The 24,664-nt window shown below is 43.5% G+C and overlaps 1 protein-coding gene across 8 annotated transcripts in view; it reads right to left on the reverse strand.

Annotated features, from left to right (window-relative positions):
• LOC137302515 (uncharacterized) overlaps positions 1-24,664 on the reverse strand; it is a 74,254-nt gene that overhangs the window by 38,768 nt on the left and 10,822 nt on the right. For 5 of the 8 annotated variants that reach the window (XM_067972234.1, XM_067972236.1, XM_067972235.1 and 2 more), the window contains 21 exons: positions 24,548-24,658; positions 24,079-24,192; positions 22,714-22,824; positions 22,245-22,358; positions 20,699-20,809; positions 20,230-20,343; positions 18,869-18,979; positions 18,400-18,513; positions 14,964-15,074; positions 14,495-14,608; positions 12,953-13,063; positions 12,484-12,597; positions 10,937-11,047; positions 10,330-10,443; positions 7,603-7,713; positions 6,555-6,668; positions 5,519-5,632; positions 4,410-4,523; positions 3,375-3,488; positions 2,421-2,528; positions 1,319-1,396 (listed from right to left, as the gene is read on the reverse strand). In XM_067972234.1, coding sequence (XP_067828335.1) covers positions 1,319-1,396; positions 2,421-2,528; positions 3,375-3,488; positions 4,410-4,523; positions 5,519-5,632; positions 6,555-6,668; positions 7,603-7,713; positions 10,330-10,443; positions 10,937-11,047; positions 12,484-12,597; positions 12,953-13,063; positions 14,495-14,608; positions 14,964-15,074; positions 18,400-18,513; positions 18,869-18,979; positions 20,230-20,343; positions 20,699-20,809; positions 22,245-22,358; positions 22,714-22,824; positions 24,079-24,192; positions 24,548-24,658 — 2,328 coding nt within the window. The remainder of the gene's footprint in view (positions 1-1,318; positions 1,397-2,420; positions 2,529-3,374; positions 3,489-4,409; positions 4,524-5,518; positions 5,633-6,554; positions 6,669-7,602; positions 7,714-10,329; positions 10,444-10,936; positions 11,048-12,483; positions 12,598-12,952; positions 13,064-14,494; positions 14,609-14,963; positions 15,075-18,399; positions 18,514-18,868; positions 18,980-20,229; positions 20,344-20,698; positions 20,810-22,244; positions 22,359-22,713; positions 22,825-24,078; positions 24,193-24,547; positions 24,659-24,664) is intronic. The other 3 variants (XM_067972233.1, XM_067972231.1, XM_067972237.1) reach the window with 3 other exon arrangements.

The following is a 24,664-nucleotide window of genomic DNA, read 5'->3' on the forward strand; positions in this document are numbered from 1 at the left end:
ATTGCTTCTGGCTGCCCGGACATTTGTCACTGTTTTTGGAGGTCTGCTACACTTGAATACTAGGACGCGGGGACATCGCCGAACATTTAGAGTCAGGACGTGCAGGAGTGAAGTTAGGAAATGCTTCTACGCGCAAAGGGTGGGAGAAGTTTGGAACGCTCTGCTGCAAACGGCAGTTGATGCTAGCTCAAATGAAAATTCTAAATCTGAGATTGATAGATTTCTGTGAACCGAGGGTATTAAGGGATATGGGGCTAAGGCAGATATATAGAGTTAGGTCACAGGTCCACCCTGATCTCATTGAATGGTGGAACAGGCTCGAGGGGCAAAATGCCACTGCCACTTGCTGCCTCCTGATATGTGCCAGCTTCTCCTGTTAGAAAGCGGGACATGTGTCTGGGTGATGTGCCTATCGTGGTTGAATAGCTGCCAGTGTGTGTGGCTTGTGAGTTGTGGGTGGGCGGCTTGCAACGGTGGCAATGTTTAAGGGTGAGAGGGTTGAGTACTGATGGAAAGAGTTTGTTTGTATGTGGGTGATGGGGTGTGTAGTGCGTGGAGCAATGGATGCGGCTAATGGTGTAGTTGGGAGGAGACGCCACTTGACAGTTGACCTCACTCACCTTGACCACTCATGTCAAAGCATTGAACTTCTTCCTGTACTGCATCCATGTTCATGATGCTGTGCGCCTGGCATTGATTTCATCCCCTACTGCCTCCCACTACTTTTTTGATGTATGTCTGGAGGGCCTCTTGCTCCCCCCCACCGCAGATATAGGATGTCCCTCCTTCTGTCCACCTCTTGCACCAAGGCCTCTGGTGCATCAGCAGAGAACCTTGGTGCACGGACTCTCAGATCGGCAGATTGGTGAGGTCTGACATGCAGATTGGAGGATGTGGGATTTAGTGGTGCGCAACCATTATTCAATGTTTTAACATAACTCATCAATTTGTAAAAATGGGGATGGGACCTGCAACTGTGCTTTATGTGTACGATGTCTGATCTCTGTTCAGATTCCGTGCAGACAGCAGGCTGTTGTATTCAGCAAATAACAGGTACCAGCTACCTTTAAGAGATTTCTAACAGACAATCTGCCTTTAAGAGATTGCTGGTGGAAAGTGCGAATTGCATGGAATCCTCGGTCAACGCTCATTTCCAATGCAGATTGCAGGTGAGTCCTCACGAAAATCTCGACCTGCCTGCGCAGGGACCATTGGGCACGGGGTAATAGCTGATCGTGCTATTCCCGCCTATCCAATTTTTCCCCCTATATTTCTTGGTTACCGTGAGCAACGCCATCCAATCTAATTTTACATTTACCTGTAGTCGGCTGTACTTCAGTTGTGGCTGTACTCGGCTGTCTGGTAGTAGTGACCGTTGAAACTGTTACAGTAGAGGCTGTTTGGGAATTAAAATGGAGATAGTAGGGTTGGTTGTAATGGTAGGTCCAGAGTTTTGTATATAAACTTCAAACTGAAAATGATGAATCAGTGTGGTTTCCCCAGTGTCCTAGTGGGACAAGGCATTGCCTTGTGTGGCATCAATCTGTAAATGTCCGCATGTCCAATCATCCATGATTTAATTGAATGGCACAACAGGCTCGAGGGGCTGAATGGCCTCCTCCTATTCCTATGTATCTCAGAAATCTGATCCCAATTTGTTGCTCCAGCAACCTAAAGCCAAACTGTCATGAGCCGACCAGCAGGTTTGAGCTGGCAGTCTAACTCCAGTCTAATGAAGATTGCACTTTATGAAATGTTCCCTCACCTTATTTCCCAGTGTTTCAATGCGAGTGGAATGCTTTCGCCCAACGCCCTGCTGACTAACCGCCCGGGAAGCACAGCATCCAATAGCACAGGTACAGATCCTCTTTATCAGTCCTGTGACCCAGATCTGTAGTCCGGAATTAGTTTGTAACAGTTCAAACTAATGATTTGTTTCTCCTCAGCCACATTTGCTACCTTTTAATGTTTAGAAGTGAAAATGCAAAGTGCCTGAAGATTGAAATGTCTTCATTTGAATCATACAGCACAGAAGGAGACCATTGGGCCCATCGTGCCTGTGCCTGCTCTTTGAAAGAGCTGTCCAATTAGTCACACTCCCTCCTGCCCTTTCCCCATAGCCCTGCAAATTTTTCCTTTTCAAGTATTTACCCAATTCCCTTCTGAAAGTTACTATTGAATCTGCTTCCACCGCCCTTTCAGGCAGTGAATTCCAGATCATCACAACTCGCTGCGTAAAAAAAAATTCTCCTCATCTCCCCTCTGGTTCTTTTGCCAATCACCTTAAATCTGTGTCCTCTGGTTATCGACGCTCCTGCCAGTGGAAATAGTTTCTCCCTATTTACTCCATCGAAACCTCTCATAATTTTGAAGCCCTTTACATGACCTCAGTGATGTTTCAAACATTACATGGCACTCACCTGCTGCATCCACTGTGGTTGGACTGGTTGCTGCTGAAACATTGGTCGTATGTGGTCCCTCAGTGGAAGCCGATACTCCAGTTGATGTACGCTGGGTTACAGTGGAGCCTGTTCCAGATAATTTTGTGCTGGGTGAGTAAATTCTCGGCACGTTTTATCGACACTCAGTTAATAATTGTCAATTCATTGATTTTTACCAAACAATATGTTACAAGAAATGATTTCTTATGGTTTAGGTTCCGTCAGAAACTAGCAGCTCACCAACCCTGGTTCTTTTTATGCAAAATTACAGTGAACTTGGCAGCAAATCTGGCTACATCCGGTAGATGTGGAAATTCATGGCATGCAAGTTGTGCTGCTTCAGACTCACTTCACACTGGAAGACCTACATCACATTTGCTATTATGTAAATATGGGTACATTGCATGATTTTAATTGATCTTTAGCTCTGTATCTATCAAACTAGGCAAGACTAATTTGACTTAAATAAATGCCTTATCATCAATGATGAACAAATCACCCTCAAAATACACAAGGAACGCACGCCAGTAGATGGTTAGGTGACTGTAATTGGCCAGAGGTTACCCTGAAAGGAACAGGACACAATTTCTTTGGGATTTACTTCTTGATTTGAGGAGAGGGAACCATCTGTTACGTGACTGGGTAAAAATGCAGGGTTTAATCACCTTAATCCTTTACACAACACAGGAACTTTGAGGAAAAATGGAGTCGACTCAGCAGCTTGAAATCGGCTGTAATATTAGTAACGAGCGAGATAGCAAGTGGGCACGGAGTTCCATTCCCTGATATTTAAACTGTTTAACATAAACTGCTTCATGTCTCTGCTAAAATTGGGGAAAGAGGAACTTCAGACAAATACGTTTAGTGTCATTACACCAACACCTCACTCGAGGCGATGTGTTTACACAATAGGTCACATTGTCTGCCATTTACCTCCGGTCGTCGGATGTCCAGTGGTTGCGGTGGAAACATCTGGAGCGTTGGTTGCTGTTGATGTCTCAGTTGAAGCTGTTCCCTCTGTTGGAGTCTGTCCAGTTGTTGTGGCTCCTGTTTAATATCAGGTTAGTTGGGTCAGGTTCACAATCAATGGTTATTCTATATTCATTTCAATCTTCAGTCCCATCAGAATGTCCCGTCCTGTTACCCTGTGTGATCTGCTCGAAATTAATGATTGTCCCAAATCGAAAGGGAAGGTTTTATCTCTCTCTCCCCTCCAGAATCAAAGTCCCAACTTAGGAGCCGGCCTTCATTCAGTGGCAGCTCTCTCGCCTCAGAGTCAAAAGATTAGGCGTTCAAGGCCTGCCCCCCTCCCAAGAGAGTTGAGCACATAATCCAGGCTCACACACCCAGTGCAGTACTGAGGGAGTGCTGCACTGTCTGAGGTGCCGTCTTTCAGATGTGACCTTAAAGTGAGGCCCTGTCTACCCTCTCAGGTGGATGTAAATGATCCCACGGCATGGTCTGAAGAGGGGCAGGGGAATGCAGCTGGTGTCCTGTCTCAACCGACATCACTAAAACAGATTATCTGGTTATTTAGCTCATTAATGTTTGTGGGATCTTGCTCTGTGTAAATTGGCAGCTGCCATTCGATACATTAAAACAGGGACTGCACTTCACATTGGCCGTGAGTTACTTCAGGACAATCCGAGGTTCTGAAATGTGCTTACATCATTGGAAGGTCTGTCTTTCCTCTTTTTGATGCTCGACACACGTATCACAGACGGGGCTCAACGTCAGACTCAGCCCCGACAGTCTGCCCCGGACCCATATCTGGACCACAACGTGAAACTCCGTTCCAGTTCTGGAACAGGAACCTGCTGTATGCCTTGCACTGCCCAGGATAGTGTGTTTATACGGACGTTTTCCTTGAATTAACTCCCTTCATATTTCAGGACCATGGACCAATATCTCAGAGAGTAATTTCAGGGCAATATATTTACACAATAGGTCACATTGTCTGCCATTTACCTCCTGTAGTCTGGGGTCCAGTGGTTGCGGTGGAAACATCTGGAGCGTTGGTTGCTGTTGATGTCTCAGTTGAAGCTGTTCCCTCTGTTGGATTCTGTCCAGTTGTTGTGGCTCCTGTTTAATATCAGGTTAGTTGGGTCAGGTTTACAATCAATGGTTTTTCTGTATTCATTTCAATCTGCCCTCCCGTCAGAATGTCCCGTCCTGTAACCCGATGTAATCAGCTCCATTTTGAGCTTGTCCCAAATTGAAAGGGAAGGGTTTGTCTCTTTCTCCCCTCCAGGATTAAAGCTCCAAATTAGGAGTCCACCTTCGCTCAGTGGGAGCTCTCTCGTCTCTGTGTCAGAAGGTTGTGCGTTCAAGCCCCCCTCCAGAGAGTTGAGCACATAATCCAGGCTGACATTCCAGTGCAGAACTGAGGGAGTGCTGCACTGTCGGAGGTGTCGTCCCTCAGATGTGAAGTTAAACCGAGGCCCCGCCTGCCCTCTCAGGTCGATGTAACAGATCACATGGCACTATTTGAAGAATAGCAGGAAAAATGTCCTGGTGTCCTGGCCAATATTTATCCCTGAATCTACTTTACTGCTACAGATGAGCGAGTTATTTAACTCATTGCTGGTTATGGGATCTTGCTGTGTGCAAATTCGTTGCCGAATTTCCTACATTACAACAGTGACTAAATTTCACATTGGCTGTGAAGTGATTTGGGACGTCCTGAGGTCATGAAAGGTGCTATATCAATGCAAGATCTTCCATTCCTATTTCTGATGCTCCACACACATTTCATAGACGGGGCTCAACGTCAGACTCAGCCCCTACAGTCAGCCCCTGGTCACAGTCTCACCACACCCACACCTGGGCCTCAGCCTGAAACTCTGCCCAGCCTGGAACAGGAGTCTGCAGTCCGCCTTGGACTGCCCGGTTTAGTGTGTTTGTTACGAATTCCATTCTCTGATATTCTAACTGTTTAATATAAACTGGTTCATGTCTCTGCTAAAATTGGGGAGAGAGGAAATTCAGACCAACAAGTTTAGTGTCTGTCCACCAACATCTCAGAGAATTTCAGGGGGGATGTGTTTACACAATAGGTCACATTGTCTGCCATTTACCTCCTGTAGTCTGGGGTCCAGTGGTTGCGGTGGAAACATCTGGAGCCATGGTTGCTGTTGATGTCTCAGTTGAAGCTGTTCCCCCAGTTGGAGTCTGTCCAGTTGTTCTGGCTCCTGTTTAATATCAGGTTAGTTGGGTCAGGTTTACAATCAATGGTTATTCTATATTCATTTCAATCTTCAGTCCCATCAGAATGTCCCGTCCTGTTACCCTGTGTGATCTGCTCGAAATTAATGATTGTCCCAAATCGAAAGGGAAGGTTTTATCTCTCTCTCCCCTCCAGAATCAAAGTCCCAACTTAGGAGCCGGCCTTCATTCAGTGGCAGCTCTCTCGCCTCAGAGTCAAAAGATTAGGCGTTCAAGGCCTGCCCCCCTCCCAAGAGAGTTGAGCACATAATCCAGGCTCACACACCCAGTGCAGTACTGAGGGAGTGCTGCACTGTCTGAGGTGCCGTCTTTCAGATGTGACCTTAAAGTGAGGCCCTGTCTACCCTCTCAGGTGGATGTAAATGATCCCACGGCATGGTCTGAAGAGGGGCAGGGGAATGCAGCTGGTGTCCTGTCTCAACCGACATCACTAAAACAGATTATCTGCTTATTTATCTCATTAATGTTTGTGGGATCTTGCTCTGTGTAAATTGGCAGCTGCCATTCGATACATTAAAACAGGGACTGCACTTCACATTGGCCGTGAGTTACTTCAGGACAATCCGAGGTTCTGAAATGTGCTTACATCATTGAAAGGTCTGTCTTTCCTCTTTTTGATGCTCTACGCACGTATCACAGACGGGGCTCAACGTCAGACTCAGCCCCGACAGTCTGCCCCTGGACCCATATCTGGACCACAACGTGAAACTCCGTTCCAGTTCTGGAACAGGAACCTGCTGTATGCCTTGCACTGCCCAGGATAGTGTGTTTATACGGAAGTTTTCCTTGAATTAACTCCCTTCATATTTCATGACCATGGACCAAAATCTCAGAGAGTAATTTCAGGGCCATGTGTTTACACAATAGGTCACATTGTCTGCCATTTACCTCCTGTAGTCTGGGGTCCAGTGGTTGCGGTGGAAACATCTGGAGCGTTGGTTGCTGTTGATGTCTCAGTTGAAGCTGTTCCCTCTGTTGGAGTCTGTCCAGTTGTTGTGGCTCCTGTTTAATATCAGGTGAGTTGGGTCAGGTTTACAATCAATGGTTTTTCTGTATTCATTTCAATCTGCCGTCCCATCAGAAAATCCCGTCCTGTCCTGTTAACCTGTGTGATCTGCTCGAAATTAGAGCTTGTCCCCAATCGAAAGGGAAGGGTTTGTCTCTTTCCCCCCTCCAGGATTAAAGCCCCGTTTTAGGAGTCCACCTTCGCTCAGTGGGAGCTCTCTCACCTCTGTGTCAGAAGGTTGTGGATTCAAGTCCCCCTCCAGGACCTGAGCACATAATCCAGGCTGACACTCCAGTGCAGTACTGAGGGAGTGCTGCACTCCTAGAGATGTTGGTATTCAGATGTGACGGTAAACCGAGGCCCCTCCTGCCCTGTCAGGTGGTTGTAAAAGATTCCATGGCACGATTTGAAGAGGAGCAGGCGAGTGCACCTGGTGTCGTGTCTGAACCCTTTCATCACTAAAACAGATTATCTGGTTATTCATCTCATTAGTGTTTGTGGGATCTTGCTCTGTGTAAATTGGCAGCTGCCATTCGATACATTAAAACAGGGACTGCACTTCACATTGGCCGTGAGTTACTTTAGGACAATCCGAGGTTCTGAAATGTGCTTACATCATTGGAAGATCTGTCCTTCCTTTTTCTGATGCTCGACACACATTTCACAGACGGGGCTCAACGTCAGACTCAGCCACGACAGTCTGCCCCTGGACCCAGTCTCACCATCCCCACATCTGGGCCTCAGACTGAAATGCTGCCCGGTCCTGGAACAGGATCCTGCTGTATGCCTTGGACTGCCTGGTTTAGTATGTTTATACGGAGGATTTCCCTGAATGAACTCCCTTCATGTTCCATGTCCATTGACCAAAATCTCAGAGAGTAATTTCAGGGTGATGTGTTTACACAATAGGTCACATTGTCAGCCATTTACCTTCTGTAGTCTGAAGTCCAGTGGGTGAGGTGGAAACATCTGGAGTGTTGGTGGCTGTTGGTGTCAAAGTTGACACTGAATCCTCAGTAGATGTTGCTGTTGGAGTGGAACCTGTTTGATATATTTGTTGAGTTAGTTGGTGAATGATTATTCCCGATGATTACATATACATTGATGCAAGGCTGGGAGACCAGTGTGGAATCACAATATAATAATGTGAGTGGAGTGTGCTCCTTGTGTAGTTTACAGTCAAGGAAAGACTAGTATCTCTCTTTCTAAAGCAACGTTCTGATTTTGAAGGGGTGGAAGCCTATAGAAATATCTACAACATCTATAGAAGGTATAGAAACATCTAGAACAAGTCCACAAGCACTGTTAGAATGGATGGTAAACTAATGGAATGGTCTTTGTCAACAGTTGGCTTGAGACAAGTTTGCACACTGTTGCCTGATTGATGTAATCAAGTATTGGAAGCTGCAATGAACCTTACACTAAAAGATGCTATTGGAGGAATCTCCTTATGTGACAAGATTTTAAACAATCTTACATTTGTTGATAACATTCACCGTAGTATCATAGAATCATAGCATATTTCAGCACAGAAGGAAACCATTCGGCCCATCGTTCCTGTGCCGGCACCTCAAATGAGCTGTCGAATTTAATCCCACTCCCCAGCTTTATCCCCATAAACCTGCAAATTAGTCCTCTTCTAGCACATGTCCAATTGAACTTAAAGCAACATCTGAAACAGATTTGCAGAGATTATCTGATAAGGTGTACTTGGAGAGTAGAAAATGTGGATTACACATTAACGTAAAGAAGAGAATGATTCTGTCATTTGGAAACCATCAGAAGGTGGACATATTACAGTCAGAGGAGATGCAGTTAAAGAGGTGGAAAGTTTGTAAACCTTGGTGGGTCATTGTCAGAGGATGGGAGTTGTGAAGAAGACATCAAAAGTCTTTAGCAAAGCCTTTGACTAGGTACCGCATGGTAGGTTGTTACATAAGGTTAAATCTCACGGGATCCAAGGTGAGGTAGCCAATTGGATACAAAATTGGATTGACGACAGAAGACAGAGGGTGGTTGTAGAGGGTTGTTTTTCAAACTGGAGGCCTGTGACCAGCGGTGTGCCTCAGGGATCGGTGCTGGGTCCGCTGTTATTTGTTATTTATATTAATGATTTGGATGAGAATTTAGGAGGCATGGTTAGTAAGTTTGCAGATGACACCAAGATTGGTGGCATTGTGGACAGTGAAGAAGGTTATCTAGGATTGCAACGGGATCTTGATAAATTGGGCCAGTGGGCCGATGAATGGCAGATGGAGTTTAATTCAGATAAATGTGAGGTGATGCATTTTGGTAGATCAAATCGGGCCAGGACCTACTCCGTTAATGGTAGGGCGTTGGGGAGAGTTATAGAACAAAGAGATCTAGGAGTACAGGTGCATAGCTCCTTGAAAGTGGAGTCACAGGTGGATAGGGTGGTGAAGAAGGCATTCAGCATGCTTGGTTTCATTGGTCAGAATATTGAATACAGGAGTTGGGATGCCTTGTTAAAGTTGTACAAGACATTAGTAAAGCCACACTTGGAATACTGTGTACAGTTCTGGTCACCCTATCATAGAAAGGATATTATTAAACTAGAAAGAGTGCAGAAAAGATTTACTAGGATGCTACCGGGACTTGATGGTTTGACTTATAGGGAGAGGTTGAATGGACTGAGACTTTTTTCCCTGGAGAGTAGGAGGTTAAGGGGTGATCTTATAGAAGTATATAAAATAATGAGGGGCATAGATAAGGTAGATAGTCAAAATCTTTTCCCAAACGTAGGGGAGTCGAAAAACGAGGGGGCATAGATTTAAGGTGAGAAGGGAGAGATACAAAAGGGTCCAGAGGGGCAATTTTTTCACTCAAAGGGTGGTGAGTGTCTGGAACGAGCTGCCAGAGGCAGTAGTAAAGGCGGGAACAATTTTGTCTTTTAAAAAGCATTTGGACAGTTACATGGGTAAGATAGGTAAAGAGGGATATGGGCCAAGTGCAGGCAATTGGGACAAGCTGAGTGTTATAAACTGGGCGACATGGACATTTGGGCCGAAGGGCCTGTTTCCATGTTGTAAACTTATATGATTCTATGATTCAAAGGATTGGAACTTGATCTGCTGCTTTATGAAGATTAAGCAGGATATGGAAAGCTAAAAATTGTTTTGCTAAAAACAAATGTAAGAGTTCATGAAGCGATGGTTATCCCCATTTTATTTTAACAATCTGAGTGCTGGAACATGAGAAAAGTTGACGAGCAAAAGGTACGAAAGGCAGATATGTGTTAGTTGAGAGGAATACTGGGAGAATCCAGGAGACAATGGATCAAGATTGATATAATAAGAACACGGCTTGGACAAGGAACAACGCTTATTCAGATGGTCCAAGAAAGACATATGTGATACTTTGGGCAGGTTTCAAGAATAGAAGCATCTGTAATACCTTTCATGGCCCGACACACAGATGTACATGGGACAAGAAGCTAAGGACGACCAAGAAAGTGCTGCGTAGAAAATTTCAAGAGTGACTTGTCAAAGGAAGGGATACACACGACTGAAGCGGCCACAGCTAGTTCAGAACCGACAACAGTGGAGTGAACCTTGGTCCTTCCGTCACTACTGAGCTGATGGACAGGAATTGAGTCATCGTATTGTTAAAGAATTGGTCACATTGTCTGCCATTTACCTCCGGTCGTCGGATGTCCAGTGGTTGAGGTGGAAACATCTGGAGTGTTGGTTGCTGTTGATGTCTCAGTTGAAGCTGTTCCCTCAGTTGGAGTCTGTCCAGTTGTTGTGGCTCCTGTTTAATATCAGGTTAGTTGGGTCAGTTTTACATGGGGAAGATGGGTATCGAGGGATATGGGCCAAGTGCAGGCAATTGGGACTAGCTTAGTGGTATAAACTGGGCGACATGGACATGTTGGGCCGAAGGGCCTGTTTCCATGTTGTAACTTCTATGATTCTATGATTCTAATCAATGGTTTTTCTATATTCATTTCAATCTGTCGTCCCATCAGAATGTCCCGTCCTGTTACCCAATGTAATCAGCTCCATTTTGATACTTCTCCCAAATCTTACTGGGGCCATTCCCTACTCCATATGACTCAACAGTGCACTGAACAACTGAACCAAGCGGAAGATTCTTTATCAGTTCAATATTTCACATTATGATAAATATTTATCAATCGGGCACGGAATACAAATGAAACACATGTCCCTCTGCACCTTAACCCTGATAAGTGGCCACTTCAGTCCGTGTCTATAAACAATTGGTCACATTGTCTGCCATTTACCTTCTGTTGTCAGGGGTCCAGTGGATGAGATGGAAACATCTGGAGTGTTGGTGGCTGTTGGTGTCAAAGTTGACACTGAATCCTCAGTAGATGTTGCTGTTGGAGTGGAACCTGTTTGATATATTTGTTGAGTTAGTTGGTGAATGATTGTTCCCGATGATTACATACACATTGATGCAAGGCTGGGAGACCAGTGTGGAATCACGATATAATAATGTGAGTGGAGTGTGCTCCCTGTGTAGTTTACAGTCAAAGAAAGACTAGTATCTCTCTTTCTAAAGTAACGTTCTGATTTTGAAGGGGTGGAAGCCTGTAGAAATATCTACAACATCTATAGAAGATATAGAAACATCCAGAACAAGTCCATGAGCACTGTCAGAATGGATGGTAAACTAATGGAATGGTCTTTGTCAACAGTTGGCTTGAGACAAGTTTGCACACTGTTGCCTGATTGATGTAATCAAGTATTGGAAGCTGTAATGAACCTTGCACTAAAAGATGCTATTGGAGGAATCTCCTTATGTGACAAGATTTTAAACAATCTTACATTTGTTGATGACATTCACCGTAGTATCATAGAATCATAGAATATTTCAGCACAGAAGGAAACCATTCGGCCCATCGTTCCTGTGCCGGCACCTCAAATGAGCTGTCGAATTTAATCCCACTCCCCAGCTTTTACCCAATAAACCTGCAAATTAGTCCTCTTCTAGCACATGTCCAATTGAACTTAAAGCAACATCTGAAACAGATTTGCAGAGACTATCTGATAAGGTGTACATGGAGAGTAGAAAATGTGGATTACACATTAACGTAATGAAGAGAATGATTCTGTCATTTGGAAACCATCAGAAGGTGGACATATTACAGTCGGAGGGGATGCAGTTGAAGAGGTAGAAAAGTTTGTAAACCTTGGTGGGTCAGTGTCAGAGGATGGGAGTTGTGAAGAAAACATCAAAAGAAGGATTGGAACTTGATCTGCTGCTTTAAGAAGAATAAACAGGATATGGAAAGCCAAAAATTTTTCAGTTAAAAACAAAGGTAAGAGTTTATGAAGCGATGGTTATCCCCATTTTATTATAACAATCTGAGTGCTTGAACATGAGAAAAGTTGATCAGCAAAAGGTACGAAAGGCACATATGTGTTAGTTGAGAGGAATACTGGGGGAATCCAGGATACAATGGATCATGATTGATATAATAAGATCACGGCTTGGACAAGGAACAACTCTTATACAGATGGTCCAAGAAAGTCATATGTGATACTTTGGGCAGGTTTCAAGAATAGAAGCATCTGTAACACCTTTCATGGCCCGACACACAGATGTACACGGGACAAGAAGCTCAGGACGACCAAGAAAGTGCTGCGTCGACAATTTCAAGAGTGACTTGTCAAAGGAAGATACACAGATGACCAAAGCGGCCACAGCTAGTTCAGAACCGACAACAGTGGAGTGAACATTGGTCCTTCCGTCACTACTGAGCTGATGAACAGGAATTGAGTCATAGTACTGTTTAAACAATAGGTCACATTGTCTGCCATTTACCTCCCGTCGTCGGATGTTCAGTGGTTGAGGTGGAAACATCTGGAGCGTTGGTTGCTGTTGATGTCTCAGTTGAAGCTGTTCCCTCAGTTGGGGTCTGTCCAGTTGTTGTGGCTCCTGTTTAATATCAGGTTAGTTGGGTCAGGTTTACAATCAATGGTTTTCCTGTATTCATTTCCATCTGCCCTCCCGTCAGAATGTCCCGTCCTGTTACCCTATGTAATCGGCTCCATTTTGATGCTTCTCCCAAATCTTACTGGGGCCATTCCCTACTCCATATGACTCAACAGTGCACTGAACAACTGAACCAAGCGGAAGATTCTTTATAAGTTCAATATTTCACATGATGATAAATATTTATCAATCAGGCATGGAATACAAATGAAACACATGTCCCTCTGCACCTTAACCCTGATAAGTGGCCGCTTCAGTCCGTGTCTATAAACAATGGGTCACATTGTCAGCCATTTACCTTCTGTAGTCTTGGGCCCAGTGGATGAGATGGAAACATCTGGAGTGTTGGTGGCTGTTGGTGTCAAAGTTGACACTGAATCCTCAGTAGATGTTGCTGTTGGAGTGGAACCTGTTTGATATATTTGTTGAGTTAGTTGGTGAATGATTGTTCCCGATGATTACATATACATTGATGCAAGGCTGGGAGACCAGTGTGGAATCACGATATAATAATGTGAGTGGAGTGTGCTCCCTGTGTAGTTTACAGTCAAAGAAAGACTAGTATCTCTCTTTCTAAAGTAACGTTCTGATTTTGAAGGGGTGGAAGCCTATAGAAATATCTACAACATCTATAGAAGATATAGAAACATCTAGAACAAGTCCACGAGCACTGTTAGAATGGATGGTAAACTAATGGAATGGTCTATGTCAACAGTTGGCTTGAGACAAGTTTGCACACTGTTGCCTGATTGATGCAATCAAGTATTGGAAGCTGCAATGAACCTTACACTAAAAGATGCTATTGGAAGAGTCTCCTTATGTGACAAGATTTTAAACAATCTTACATTTGATGATTACATTCACCGTAGTATCATAGAATCATAGCATATTTCAGCACAGAAGGAAACCATTCGGCCCATCGTTCCTGTGCCGGCACCTCAAATGAGCTGTCGAATTTAATCCCACTCCCCAGCTTTTTCCCCATAAACCTGCAAATTAGTCCTCTTCTAGCACATGTCCAATTGAACTTAAAGCAACATCTGAAACAGATTTGCAGAGACTATCTGATAAGGTGTACATGGAGAGTAGAAATGTGGATTACACATTAACGTAAAGAGAATGATTCTGTCATTTGGAAACCATCAGAAGGTGGACATATTACAGTCAGAGGGGATGCAGTTGAAGAGATGGAAAAGTTTTTAAACCTTGGTGGGTCAGTGTCAGAGGATGGGAGTTGTGAAGAAGACATCAAAAGAAGGATTGGAACTTGATCTGCTGCTTTCAGAAGATTAAGCAGGATATGGAAAGCCACAAATTGTTTTGTTACAAACAAAGGTAAGAGTTTATGAAGCGATGGTTATCCCCATTTTATTATAACAATCTGAGTGCTGGAACATGAGAAAAGTTAATGAGCAAAAGGTACGAAGGGCAGATATGTGTTGGTTGAGAGGAATATTGGGAGAATCCAGGATATAAAGGATCAAGATTGATATAATAAGAACACGGCTTGGACAAGGAACAACGCTTGTACAGATGGTCCAAGAAAGTCATATGTGGTACTTTGGGCAGGTTTCAAGAATAGAAGCATCTGTAATACCTTTCATGGCCCGACACACAGATGTACACGGGACAAGATGCTAAGGAAGACCAAGAAAGTGCTGTGTAGACAATTTCAAGAGTGACTTGTCAAAGGAAGGGATACAGATGACCGAAGCGGCCACAGCTAGTTCAGAACCGACAACAGTGGAGTGAACATTGGTCCTTCCATCACTACTGAGCTGATGGACAGGAATTGAGTCATCGTATTGTTAAAGAATAGGTCACATTGTCTGCCATTTACCTCCGGTCGTCGGATGTCCAGTGGTTGAGGTGGAAACATCTGGAGCGTTGGTTGCTGTTGATGTCTCAGTTGAAGTTGTTCCCTCAGTTGGGGTCTGTGCAATTGTTGTGGCTCCTGTTTAATATCAGGTTAGTTGGGTCAGTTCTACAGTCAATGGTTTTTCTGTATTCATTTCAATCTGCCATCCCATCAGAATGTCCCGTCCTGTTACCCTATGTAATCGAGTCCATTTTGATGCTTCTCCCAAATCTTACTGGGGCCATTCCCTACTCCATATGACTCAACAGTGCACTGAACAACTGAACCAAGCGGAAGATTCTTTACCAGTTCAATATTTCACATTATGATAAATATTTATCAATCAGGCACGGAATACAAATGAAACACATGTCCCTCTGCACCTTAACCCTGATAAGTGGCCACTTCAGTCCGTGTCTATAAACAATAGGTCACATTGTCAGCCATTTACCTTCTGTAGTCTTGGGCCCAGTGGATGAGATGGAAACATCTGGAGTGTTGGTGGCTGTTGGTGTCAAAGTTGACACTGAATCCTCAGTAGATGTTGCTGTTGGAGTGGAACCTGTTTGATATATTTGTTGAGTTAGTTGGTGAATGATTATTCCCGATGATTACATATACATTGATGCAAGGCTGGGAGACCAGTGTGGAATCACGATATAATAATGTGAGTGGAGTGTGCTCCCTGTGTAGTTTACAGTCAAAGAAAGACTCGTATCTCTCTTTCTAAAGTAACATTCTGATTTTGAAGGGGTGGAAGCCTGTGGAAATATCTACAACATCTATAGAAGATATAGAAACATCCAGAACAAGTCCATGAGCACTGTTAGAATGGATGGTAAACTAATGGAATGGTCTATGTCAACAGTTGGCTTGAGACAAGTTTGCACACTGTTGCCTGATTGATGTAATCAAGTAGAGTCATAGAGTTATACAGCACGGATAGAGGCCCTTCGGCCCATCGTGTCCGCGCCGGCCATCAAGCCCAGTCTACTCTAATCCCATATTCCAGCATTTGGTCCGTAGCCTTGTATGCTATGGCATTTCAAGTGCTCATCCAAATGCATCTTGAATGTTGTGAGGGTTCCTGCCTCCACAACCCTTTCAGGCAGTGAGTTCCAGACTCCAACCATCCTCTGGGTGAAAAAGTTCTTTCTCAAATCCCCTCTAAACCTCCCGCCTTTTACCTTGAATCTATGTCCCCTTGTTATAGAACCCTCAACGAAGGGAAAAAGCTCCTTAGTATCCATCCTATCTGTGCCCCTCATAATTTTGTACACCTCAATCATGTCCCCCCTCAGCCTCCTCTGCTCCAAGGAAAACAAACCCAATCTTCCCAGTCTCTCATCATAGCTGAAGCGCTCCAGCCCTGGTAACATCCTGGTGAATCTCCTCTGCATCCTCTCCAAAGCGATCACATCCTTCCTGTGGTGTGGCGACCAGAACTGCACACAGTACTCCAGCTGTGGCCTAACCAGTGTTTTATACAGCTCCATCATAACCTCCTTGCTCTTATATTCTATGCCTCGGCTAATAGAGGCAAGTATCCCATATGCCTTCTTTACCACCTTATCTACCTGTTCCGCTGCCTTCAGGGATCTGTGAACTTGCACACCAAGATCCCTCTGACCCTCTGTCTTGCCTAGGGTCCTCCCATTCATTGTGTATTCCCTTGCCTTGTTAGTCCCTCCAAAGTGCATCACCTCGCACTTTTCCGGGTTAAATTCCATTTGCCACTGTTCCGCCCATCTGACCAACCCATCTATATCGTCCTGCAGACTGAGGCTATCCTCCTCGCTATTTACCACCCTACCAATTTTTGTATCATCAGCGAACTTACTGATCATACCTTTTACATTCATATCCAAGTCATTAATGTAGACCACAAACAGCAAGGGACCCAGCACCGATCCCTGTGGTACCCCACTGGCCACAGGCTTCCAGTCACAAAAACAACCTTCGACCATCACCCTCTGCCTTCTGCCACTAAGCCAGTTTTGTATCCAAAGTGCCAAGGCACCCTGGATTCCATGGGCTCGTACCTCCTTGACCAGTCTCCTGTGCGGGACTTTATCGAAGGCCTTACTGAAATCCATGTATACCACATCCACTGCGTTACCCTCATCCACACGCCTAGTCACCCCCTCAAAAAATTCAATCAAATTTGTCAGACATGATCTTCCCTTGACAAAGCCATGTTGACTTTCCCTGATTAATCTTTGCTTCTCCAAGTGGAGACTAATTTTGTCCTTCAGAATTTTTTCCAATAATTTTCCTACCACTGATGTTAGGCTCACTGGCCTGTAGTTCCCCGGTTTTTCCCTACTCCCCTTCTTGAATAATGGTACTACATTAGCGGTTCTCCAGTCCTCTGGCACATCCCCTGTGGCCAGAGAGGTTCTGAATATATGTGTCAGAGCCCCCGCAATCTCCTCCTTTGCCTCACACAGTAGCCTGGGATACATTTCGTCCGGGCCTGGGGATTTATCCATTTTTAGGCCTGCTAAAACCGCCAATACCTCCTCCCGCTCGATGTTAATATGTTCGAGTATATCACAGTCCCCCTGCCGTATTTCTATGTCAACATCGTCCTTCTCCATCGTGAAAACAGATGCAAAAAATTCATTTAGAACCCCTCCTACATCTGCCGGCTCCACACACAGATTGCCATTTTTGTCCCTAATGGGCCCTATTTTTTCCCTAGTCATCCTCTTACCCTTAATATACTTATAAAACATCTGAGGATTTTCCTTTATTTTGCTCGCCAGTGTTATTTCATGGCCCCTCCTTGATCTCCTAATTTCTAGTATTGGAAGCTGTAATGAACCTTACACTAAAAGATGCTATTGGAGGAGTCTCCTTATGTGACAAGATTTTAAACAATCTTACATTTGTTGATGACATTCACCGTAGTATCATAGAATCATAGAATATTTCAGCACAGAAGGAAACCATTCGGCCCATCGTTCCTGTGCCGGCACCTCAAATGAGCTGTCGAATTTAATCCCACTCCCCAGCTTTTTCCCAATAAACCTGCAAATTAGTCCTCTTCTAGCACATGTCCAATTGAACTTAAAGCAACATCTGAAACAGATTTGCAGAGACTATCTGATAAGGTGTACATGGAGAGTAGAAAATGTGGATGACACATTAACGTAAAGAAGAGAAAGATTCTGTCATTTGGAAACCATCAGAAGGTGGACATATTACAGTCAGAGGAGATGCAGTTGAAGAGGTGGAAAGTTTGTAAACCTTGGTGGGTCAGTGTCAGAGGATGTGAGTTGTGAAGAAGACATCAAAAGAAGGATTGGAACTTGATCTGCTGCTTTAAGAAGATTAAGCAGGATATGGAAAGCCACAAATTGTTTTGTTACAAACAAAGGTAAGAGTTTATGAAGCGATGGTTATCCCCATTTTATTTTAACAATCTGAGTGCTGGAACATGAGAAACGTTAATGAGCAAAAGGTACGAAGGGCAGATATGTGTTGGTTGAGAGGAATACTGGGGGAATCCAGGATACAAAGGATCAAGATTGATATAATAAGAACACAGCTTGGACAAGGAAGAATGCTTATTCAGATGGTCCACGAAAGTCATATGTGATACTTTGGGCAGGATTCAAGAATAGAAGCATCTGTAATACCTTTCATGGCCCGACACACAGATGTACACGGGACAAGAAGCTAAGGACGACCAAGAAGTTGCTGCGTAGATAATTTAAAGAGTGACTTGTCAAAGGAAGGGATACAGATGACCGAAGCGGCCACAGCTAGTTCAGAACCGACAACAGTGGAGTGAAAATTGGTCCTTCCGTCACTACTGAGCTGATGGACAGGAATTGAGTCATCGTATTGTTAAAGAATAGGTCACATTGTCTGCCATTTACCTCCGGTCGTCGGATGTCCAGTGGTTGAGGTGGAAACATCTGGAGCGTTGGTTGCTGTTGATGTCTCAGTTGAAGCTGTTCCCTCAGTTGGGGTCTGTGCAATTGTTGTGGCTCCTGTTTAATATCAGGTTAGTTGGGTCAGTTTTACAATCAATGGTTTTTCTGTATTCATTTCAATCTGCCGTCCCATCAGAATGTCCCGTCCTGTTACCCTATGTAATCAGCTCCATTTTGATGCTTCTCCCAAATCTTACTGGGGCCATTCCCTACTCCATATGACTCAACAGTGCACTGAACAACTGAACCAAGCGGAAGATTCTTTATCAGTTCAATATTTCACATTATGATAAATATTTATCAATCAGGCACGGAAAATAATTTAAACACATTTCCCTCTGCACCTTAACCCTGATAAGTGGCCACTTCAGTCCGTGTCTATAAACAATTGGTCACATTGTCAGCCATTTACCTTCTGTAATCTGGGGCCCAGTGGATGAGATGGAAACATCTGGAGTGTTGGTAGCTGTTGGTGTCAAAGTTGACACTGAATCCTCAGTGGATGTTGCTGTTGGAGTGGAACCTGTTTGATGTATTTGTTGAGTTAGTTGGTGAATGATTGTTCCCGATGATTACATATACATTGATGCAAGGCTGGGAGACCAGTGTGGAATCACGATATAATAATGTGAGTGGAGTGTGCTCCCTGTGTAGTTTACAGTCAAAGAAAGACTAGTATCTCTCTTTCTAAAGTAACGTTCTGATTTTGAAGGGGTGGAAGCCTATAGAAATATCTACAACATCTGTTGAAGATATAGAAACATCTAGAACAAGTCCACGAGCACTGTTAGAATGGATGGTAAACTAATGGAATGGTCTTTGTCAACAGTTGGCATGAGACAAGTTTGAACACTGTTGCCTGATTGATGTAATCAAGTATTGGAAGCTGCAATGAACCTTGCACTAAAAGATGCTATTGGAGGAGTCTCCTTATGTGACAAGATTTTAAACAATCTTACATTTGTTGATGACATTCACCGTAGTATCATAGAATCATAGAATATTTCAGCACAGAAGGAAACCATTCGGCCCATCGTTCCTGTGCCGGCACCTCAAATGAGCTGTCGAATTTAATCCCACTCCCCAGCTTTTACCCAATAAACCTGCAAATTAGTCCTCTTCTAGCACATGTCCAATTGAACTTAAAGCAACATCCGAAACAGATTTGCAGAGACTATCTGATAAGGTATATATGGAGAGTAGAAATGTGGATTACACATTAACGTAAAGAAGAGAATGATTCTGTCATTTGGAAACCGTCAGAAGGTGGACATATTACAGTCGGAGGGTGCAGTTAAAGAGGTGGAAAGTTTGTAAAACTTGGTGGGTCAGTGTCAGAGGATGGGAGTTGTGAAGAAGACATCAAAAGAAGGATTGGAACTTGATCTGCTGCTTTAAGAAGATTAAGCAGGATATGGAAAGCTAAAAATTGTTTTGCTAAAAACAAAGGTAAGAGTTTATGAAGCGATGGTTATCCCCATTCTATGATAACAATCTGAGTGCTGGAACATGAGAAAAGTTAATGAGCAAAAGGTACGAAGGTCAAATATGTGTTGGTTGAGAGGAATACTGGGAGAATCCAGGATACAATGGATCAAGATTGATATAATAAGAACACGGCTTGGAAGGGATACAAATGACTGAAGCGGCCACAGCTAGTTCAGAACCGACAACAGTGGAGTGAACATTGGTCCTTCCGTCACTACTGAGCTGATGGACGGGAATTGAGTCATCGTATTGTTTAAACAATAGGTCACATTGTCTGCCATTTACCTCCGGTCGTCGGATGTCCAGTGGTTGAGGTGGAAACATCTGGAGCATTGGTTGCTGTTGATGTCTCAGTTGAAGCTGTTCCCTCAGTTGGGGTCTGTCCAGTTGTTGTGGCTCCTGTTTAATATCAGGCTGGTTGGGTCAGTTTTACAATCAATGGTTTTTCTATATTCATTTCAATCTGCCGTCCCATCAGAATGTCCCATCCTGTTACCCTATGTAATCAGCTCCATATTGTTCCTTCTCCCAAATCTTACTGGGGCCATTCCCCACTCCATATGACTCAACAGTGCACTGAACAACTGAACCAAGCAGAAGATTCTTTATAAGTTAAATATTTCACATTATGATAAATATTTATCAATCAGGCACGGAAAATAATTTAAACACATGTCCCTCTGCACCTTAACCCTGATAAGTGGCCACTTCAGTCCGTGTCTATAAACAATTGGTGACATTGTCAGCCATTTACCTTCTGTAATCTGGGGCCCAGTGGATGAGATGGAAACATCTGGAGTGTTGGTGGCTGTTGGTGTCAAAGTTGACACTGAATCCTCAGTAGATGTTGCTGTTGGAGTGGAACCTGTTTGATATATTTGTTGAGTTAGTTGGTGAATGATTGTTCCCGATGATTACATACACATTGATGCAAGGCTGGGAGACCAGTGTGGAATCACGATATAATAATGTGAGTGGTGTCTGCTACCTGCGTAGTTTACAGTCAAAGAAAGACTAGTGTCTCTCTTTCTAAAGTAACGTTCTGATTTTGAAGGGGTGGAAGCCTATAGAAATATCTACAACATCTGTTGAAGATATAGAAACATCTAGAACAAGTCCACGAGCACTGTTAGAATGGATGGTAAACTAATGGAATGGTCTTTGTCAACAGTTGGCATGAGACAAGTTTGAACACTGTTGCCTGATTGATGTAATCAAGTATTGGAAGCTGCAATGAACCTTGCACTAAAGGATGCTATTGGAGGAGTCTCCTTATGTGACAAGATTTTAAAGAATCTTACATTTGTTGATGACATTCACTGTAGTATCATAGAATCATAGCATATTTCAGCACAGAAGGAAACCATTCGGCCCATCGTTCCTGTGCCGGCACCTCAAATGAGCTGTTGAATTTAATCCCACTCCCCAGCTTTTTCCCCATAAACCTGCAAATTAGTCCTCTTCTAGTACATGTCCAATTGAACTTAAAGCAACATCTGAAACAGATTTGCAGAGACTATCTGATAAGGTGTACATGGAGAGTAGAAAATGTGGATTACACATCAACGTAAAGAAGAGAAAGATTCTGTCATTTGGAAACCATCAGAAGGTGGAGATATTACAGTCAGAGGAGATGCAGCTGAAGAGGTGGAAAGTTTGTAAAACTTGGTGGGTCAGTGTCAGAGGATGGGAGTTGTGAAGAAGACATCAAAAGAAGGATTGGAACTTGATCTGCTGCTTTAAGAAGATTAAGCAGGATATGGAAAGCTAAAAATTGTTTTGCTAAAAACAAAGGTAAGAGTTTATGAAGCGATGGTTATCCCCATTTTATTATAACAATCTGAGTGCTGGAACATGAGAAAAGTTAATGAGCAACAGGTACGAAGGGCAGATATGTGTTAGTTGAGAGGAATACTGGGAGAATCCAGGATATAAAGGATCAAGATTGATATAATAAGAACACGGCTTGGACAAGGAACAACGCTTGTACAGATGGTCCAAGAAAGTCATATGTGATACTTTGGGCAGGTTTCAAGAACAGAAGCATCTGTAATACCTTTTGTGGCCCATCACACAGATGTGCAAGGGACAAGAAGCGAAGGACGACCAAGAAAGTGCTGCGTAGACAATTTCAAGAGTGACTTGTCAAAGGAAGGGATACAGATGACCAAAGCGGCCACAGCTAGTTCAGAACCGACAACACTGGAGTGAACATTGGTCCTTCCGTCACTACTGAGCTGATGGACAGGAATTGAGTCATCGTATTGTTTAAACAATAGGTCACATTGTCTGCCATTTACCTCCGGTCGTCGGATGTCCAGTGGTGGAGGTGGAACCATCTGGAGCGTTGGTTGTTGTTGATGTCTCAGTTGAAGCTGTTCCCTCAGTTGGGGTCTGTGCAATTGTTGTGGCTCCTGTTTAATATCAGGTTAGTTGGGTCAGGTTTACAATCAATGGTTTTTCTGTATTCATTTCAATCTGCCGTCCCATCAGAATGTCCCGTCCTGTTACCCTATGTAATCGGCTCCATTTTGATGCTTCTCCCAAATCTTACTGGGGCCATTCCCTACTCCATATGACTCAACAGTGCACTGAACAACTGAACCAAGCGGAAGATTCTTTATCAGTTCAATATTTCACATTATGATCAATATTTATCAATCAGGCACAGAATACAATTGAAACACATGTCACTCGGCACCTTAACCCTGATAAGTGGCCTCTTCAGTCCGTGTCTATAAACAATTGGTCACATTGTCAGCCATTTACCTTCTGTAATCTGGGGCCCAGTGGATGAGATGGAAACATCTGGAGTGTTGGTGGCTGTTGGTGTCAAAGTTGACACTGAATCCTCAGTAGATGTTGCTGTTGGAGTGGAACCTGTTTGATATATTTGTTGAGTTAGTTGGTGAATGATTGTTCCCGATGATTACATACACATTCATGCAAGGCTGGGAGACCAGTGTGGAATCACGATATAATAATGTGAGTGGAGTGTGCTCCCTGTGTAGTTTACAGTCAAAGAAAGACTAGTATTTCTCTTTCTAAAGTAACGTTCTGATTTTGAAGGGGTGGAAGCCTATAGAAATATCTACAACATCTATAGAAGATATGGAAACATCTAGAACAAGTCCATGAGCACTGTTAGAATGGATGGTAAACTAATGGAATGGTCTATGTCAACAGTTGGCATGAGACAAGTTTGCACACTGTTGCCTGATTGATGTAATCAAGTATTGGAAGCTGTAATGAACCTTGCACTAAAGGATGCTATTGGAGGAGTCTCCTTATGTGACAAGATTTTAAAGAATCTTACATTTGTTGATGACATTCACCGTAGTATCATGGAATCATAGCATATTTCAGCACAGAAGGAAACCATTCGGCCCATCATTCCTGTGCCGGCACCTCAAATGAGCTGTCGAATTTAATCCCACTCCCCAGCTTTTACCCAATAAACCTGCAAATTAGTCCTCTTCTAGCACATGTCCAATTGAACTTAAAGCAACATCTGAAACAGATTTGCAGAGACTATCTGATAAGGTGTACATGGAGAGTAGAAAATGTGGATTACACATTGTCGTAAAGAAGAGAATGATTCTGTCATTTGGAAACCATCAGAAGGTGGACAAAGTACAGTCGGAGGGGATGCAGTTGAAGTGGTGGAAAAGTTTGTAAACCTTGGTGGGTCAGTGCCAGAGGATGGGAGTTGTGAAGAAGATATCAAAAGAAGGATTGGAACTTGATCTGCTGCTTTAAGAAGAATAAGCAGGATATGGAAAGCTAAAAATTGTTTTGCTAAAAACAAAGGTAAGAGTTTATGAAGCGATGGTTATCCCCATTCTATGATAACAATCTGAGTGCTGGAACATGAGAAAAGTTAATGAGCAAAAGGTACGAAGGGCAAATATGTGTTGGTTGAGAGGAATACTGGGAGAATCCAGGATAATATGGATCAAGATTGATATAATAAGAACACGGCTTGGAAGGGATCCAAATGACTGAAGCGGCCACAGCTAGTTCAGAACCGACAACAGTGGAGTGAACCTTGGTCCTTCCGTCACTACTGAGCTGATGGACAGGAATTGAGTCATCGTATTGTTTAAACAATAGGTCACATTGTCTGCCATTTACCTCCGGTCGTCGGATGTCCAGTGGTTGAGGTGGAAACATCTGGAGCATTGGTTGCTGTTGATGTCTCAGTTGAAGCTGTTCCCTCAGTTGGGGTCTGTCCAGTTGTTGTGGCTCCTGTTTAATATCAGGCTGGTTGGGTCAGTTTTACAATCAATGGTTTTTCTATATTCATTTCAATCTGCCGTCCCATCAGAATGTCCCATCCTGTTACCCTATGTAATCAGCTCCATATTGTTCCTTCTCCCAAATCTTACTGGGGCCATTCCCCACTCCATATGACTCAACAGTGCACTGAACAACTGAACCAAGCAGAAGATTCTTTATAAGTTAAATATTTCACATTATGATAAATATTTATCAATCAGGCACGGAAAATAATTTAAACACATGTCCCTCTGCACCTTAACCCTGATAAGTGGCCACTTCAGTCCGTGTCTATAAACAATTGGTGACATTGTCAGCCATTTACCTTCTGTAATCTGGGGCCCAGTGGATGAGATGGAAACATCTGGAGTGTTGGTGGCTGTTGGTGTCAAAGTTGACACTGAATCCTCAGTAGATGTTGCTGTTGGAGTGGAACCTGTTT

This window comes from Heptranchias perlo, chromosome 35 (genome assembly GCF_035084215.1).
Source record: "Heptranchias perlo isolate sHepPer1 chromosome 35, sHepPer1.hap1, whole genome shotgun sequence".
Classification (NCBI taxonomy): domain Eukaryota; kingdom Metazoa; phylum Chordata; class Chondrichthyes; order Hexanchiformes; family Hexanchidae; genus Heptranchias; species Heptranchias perlo.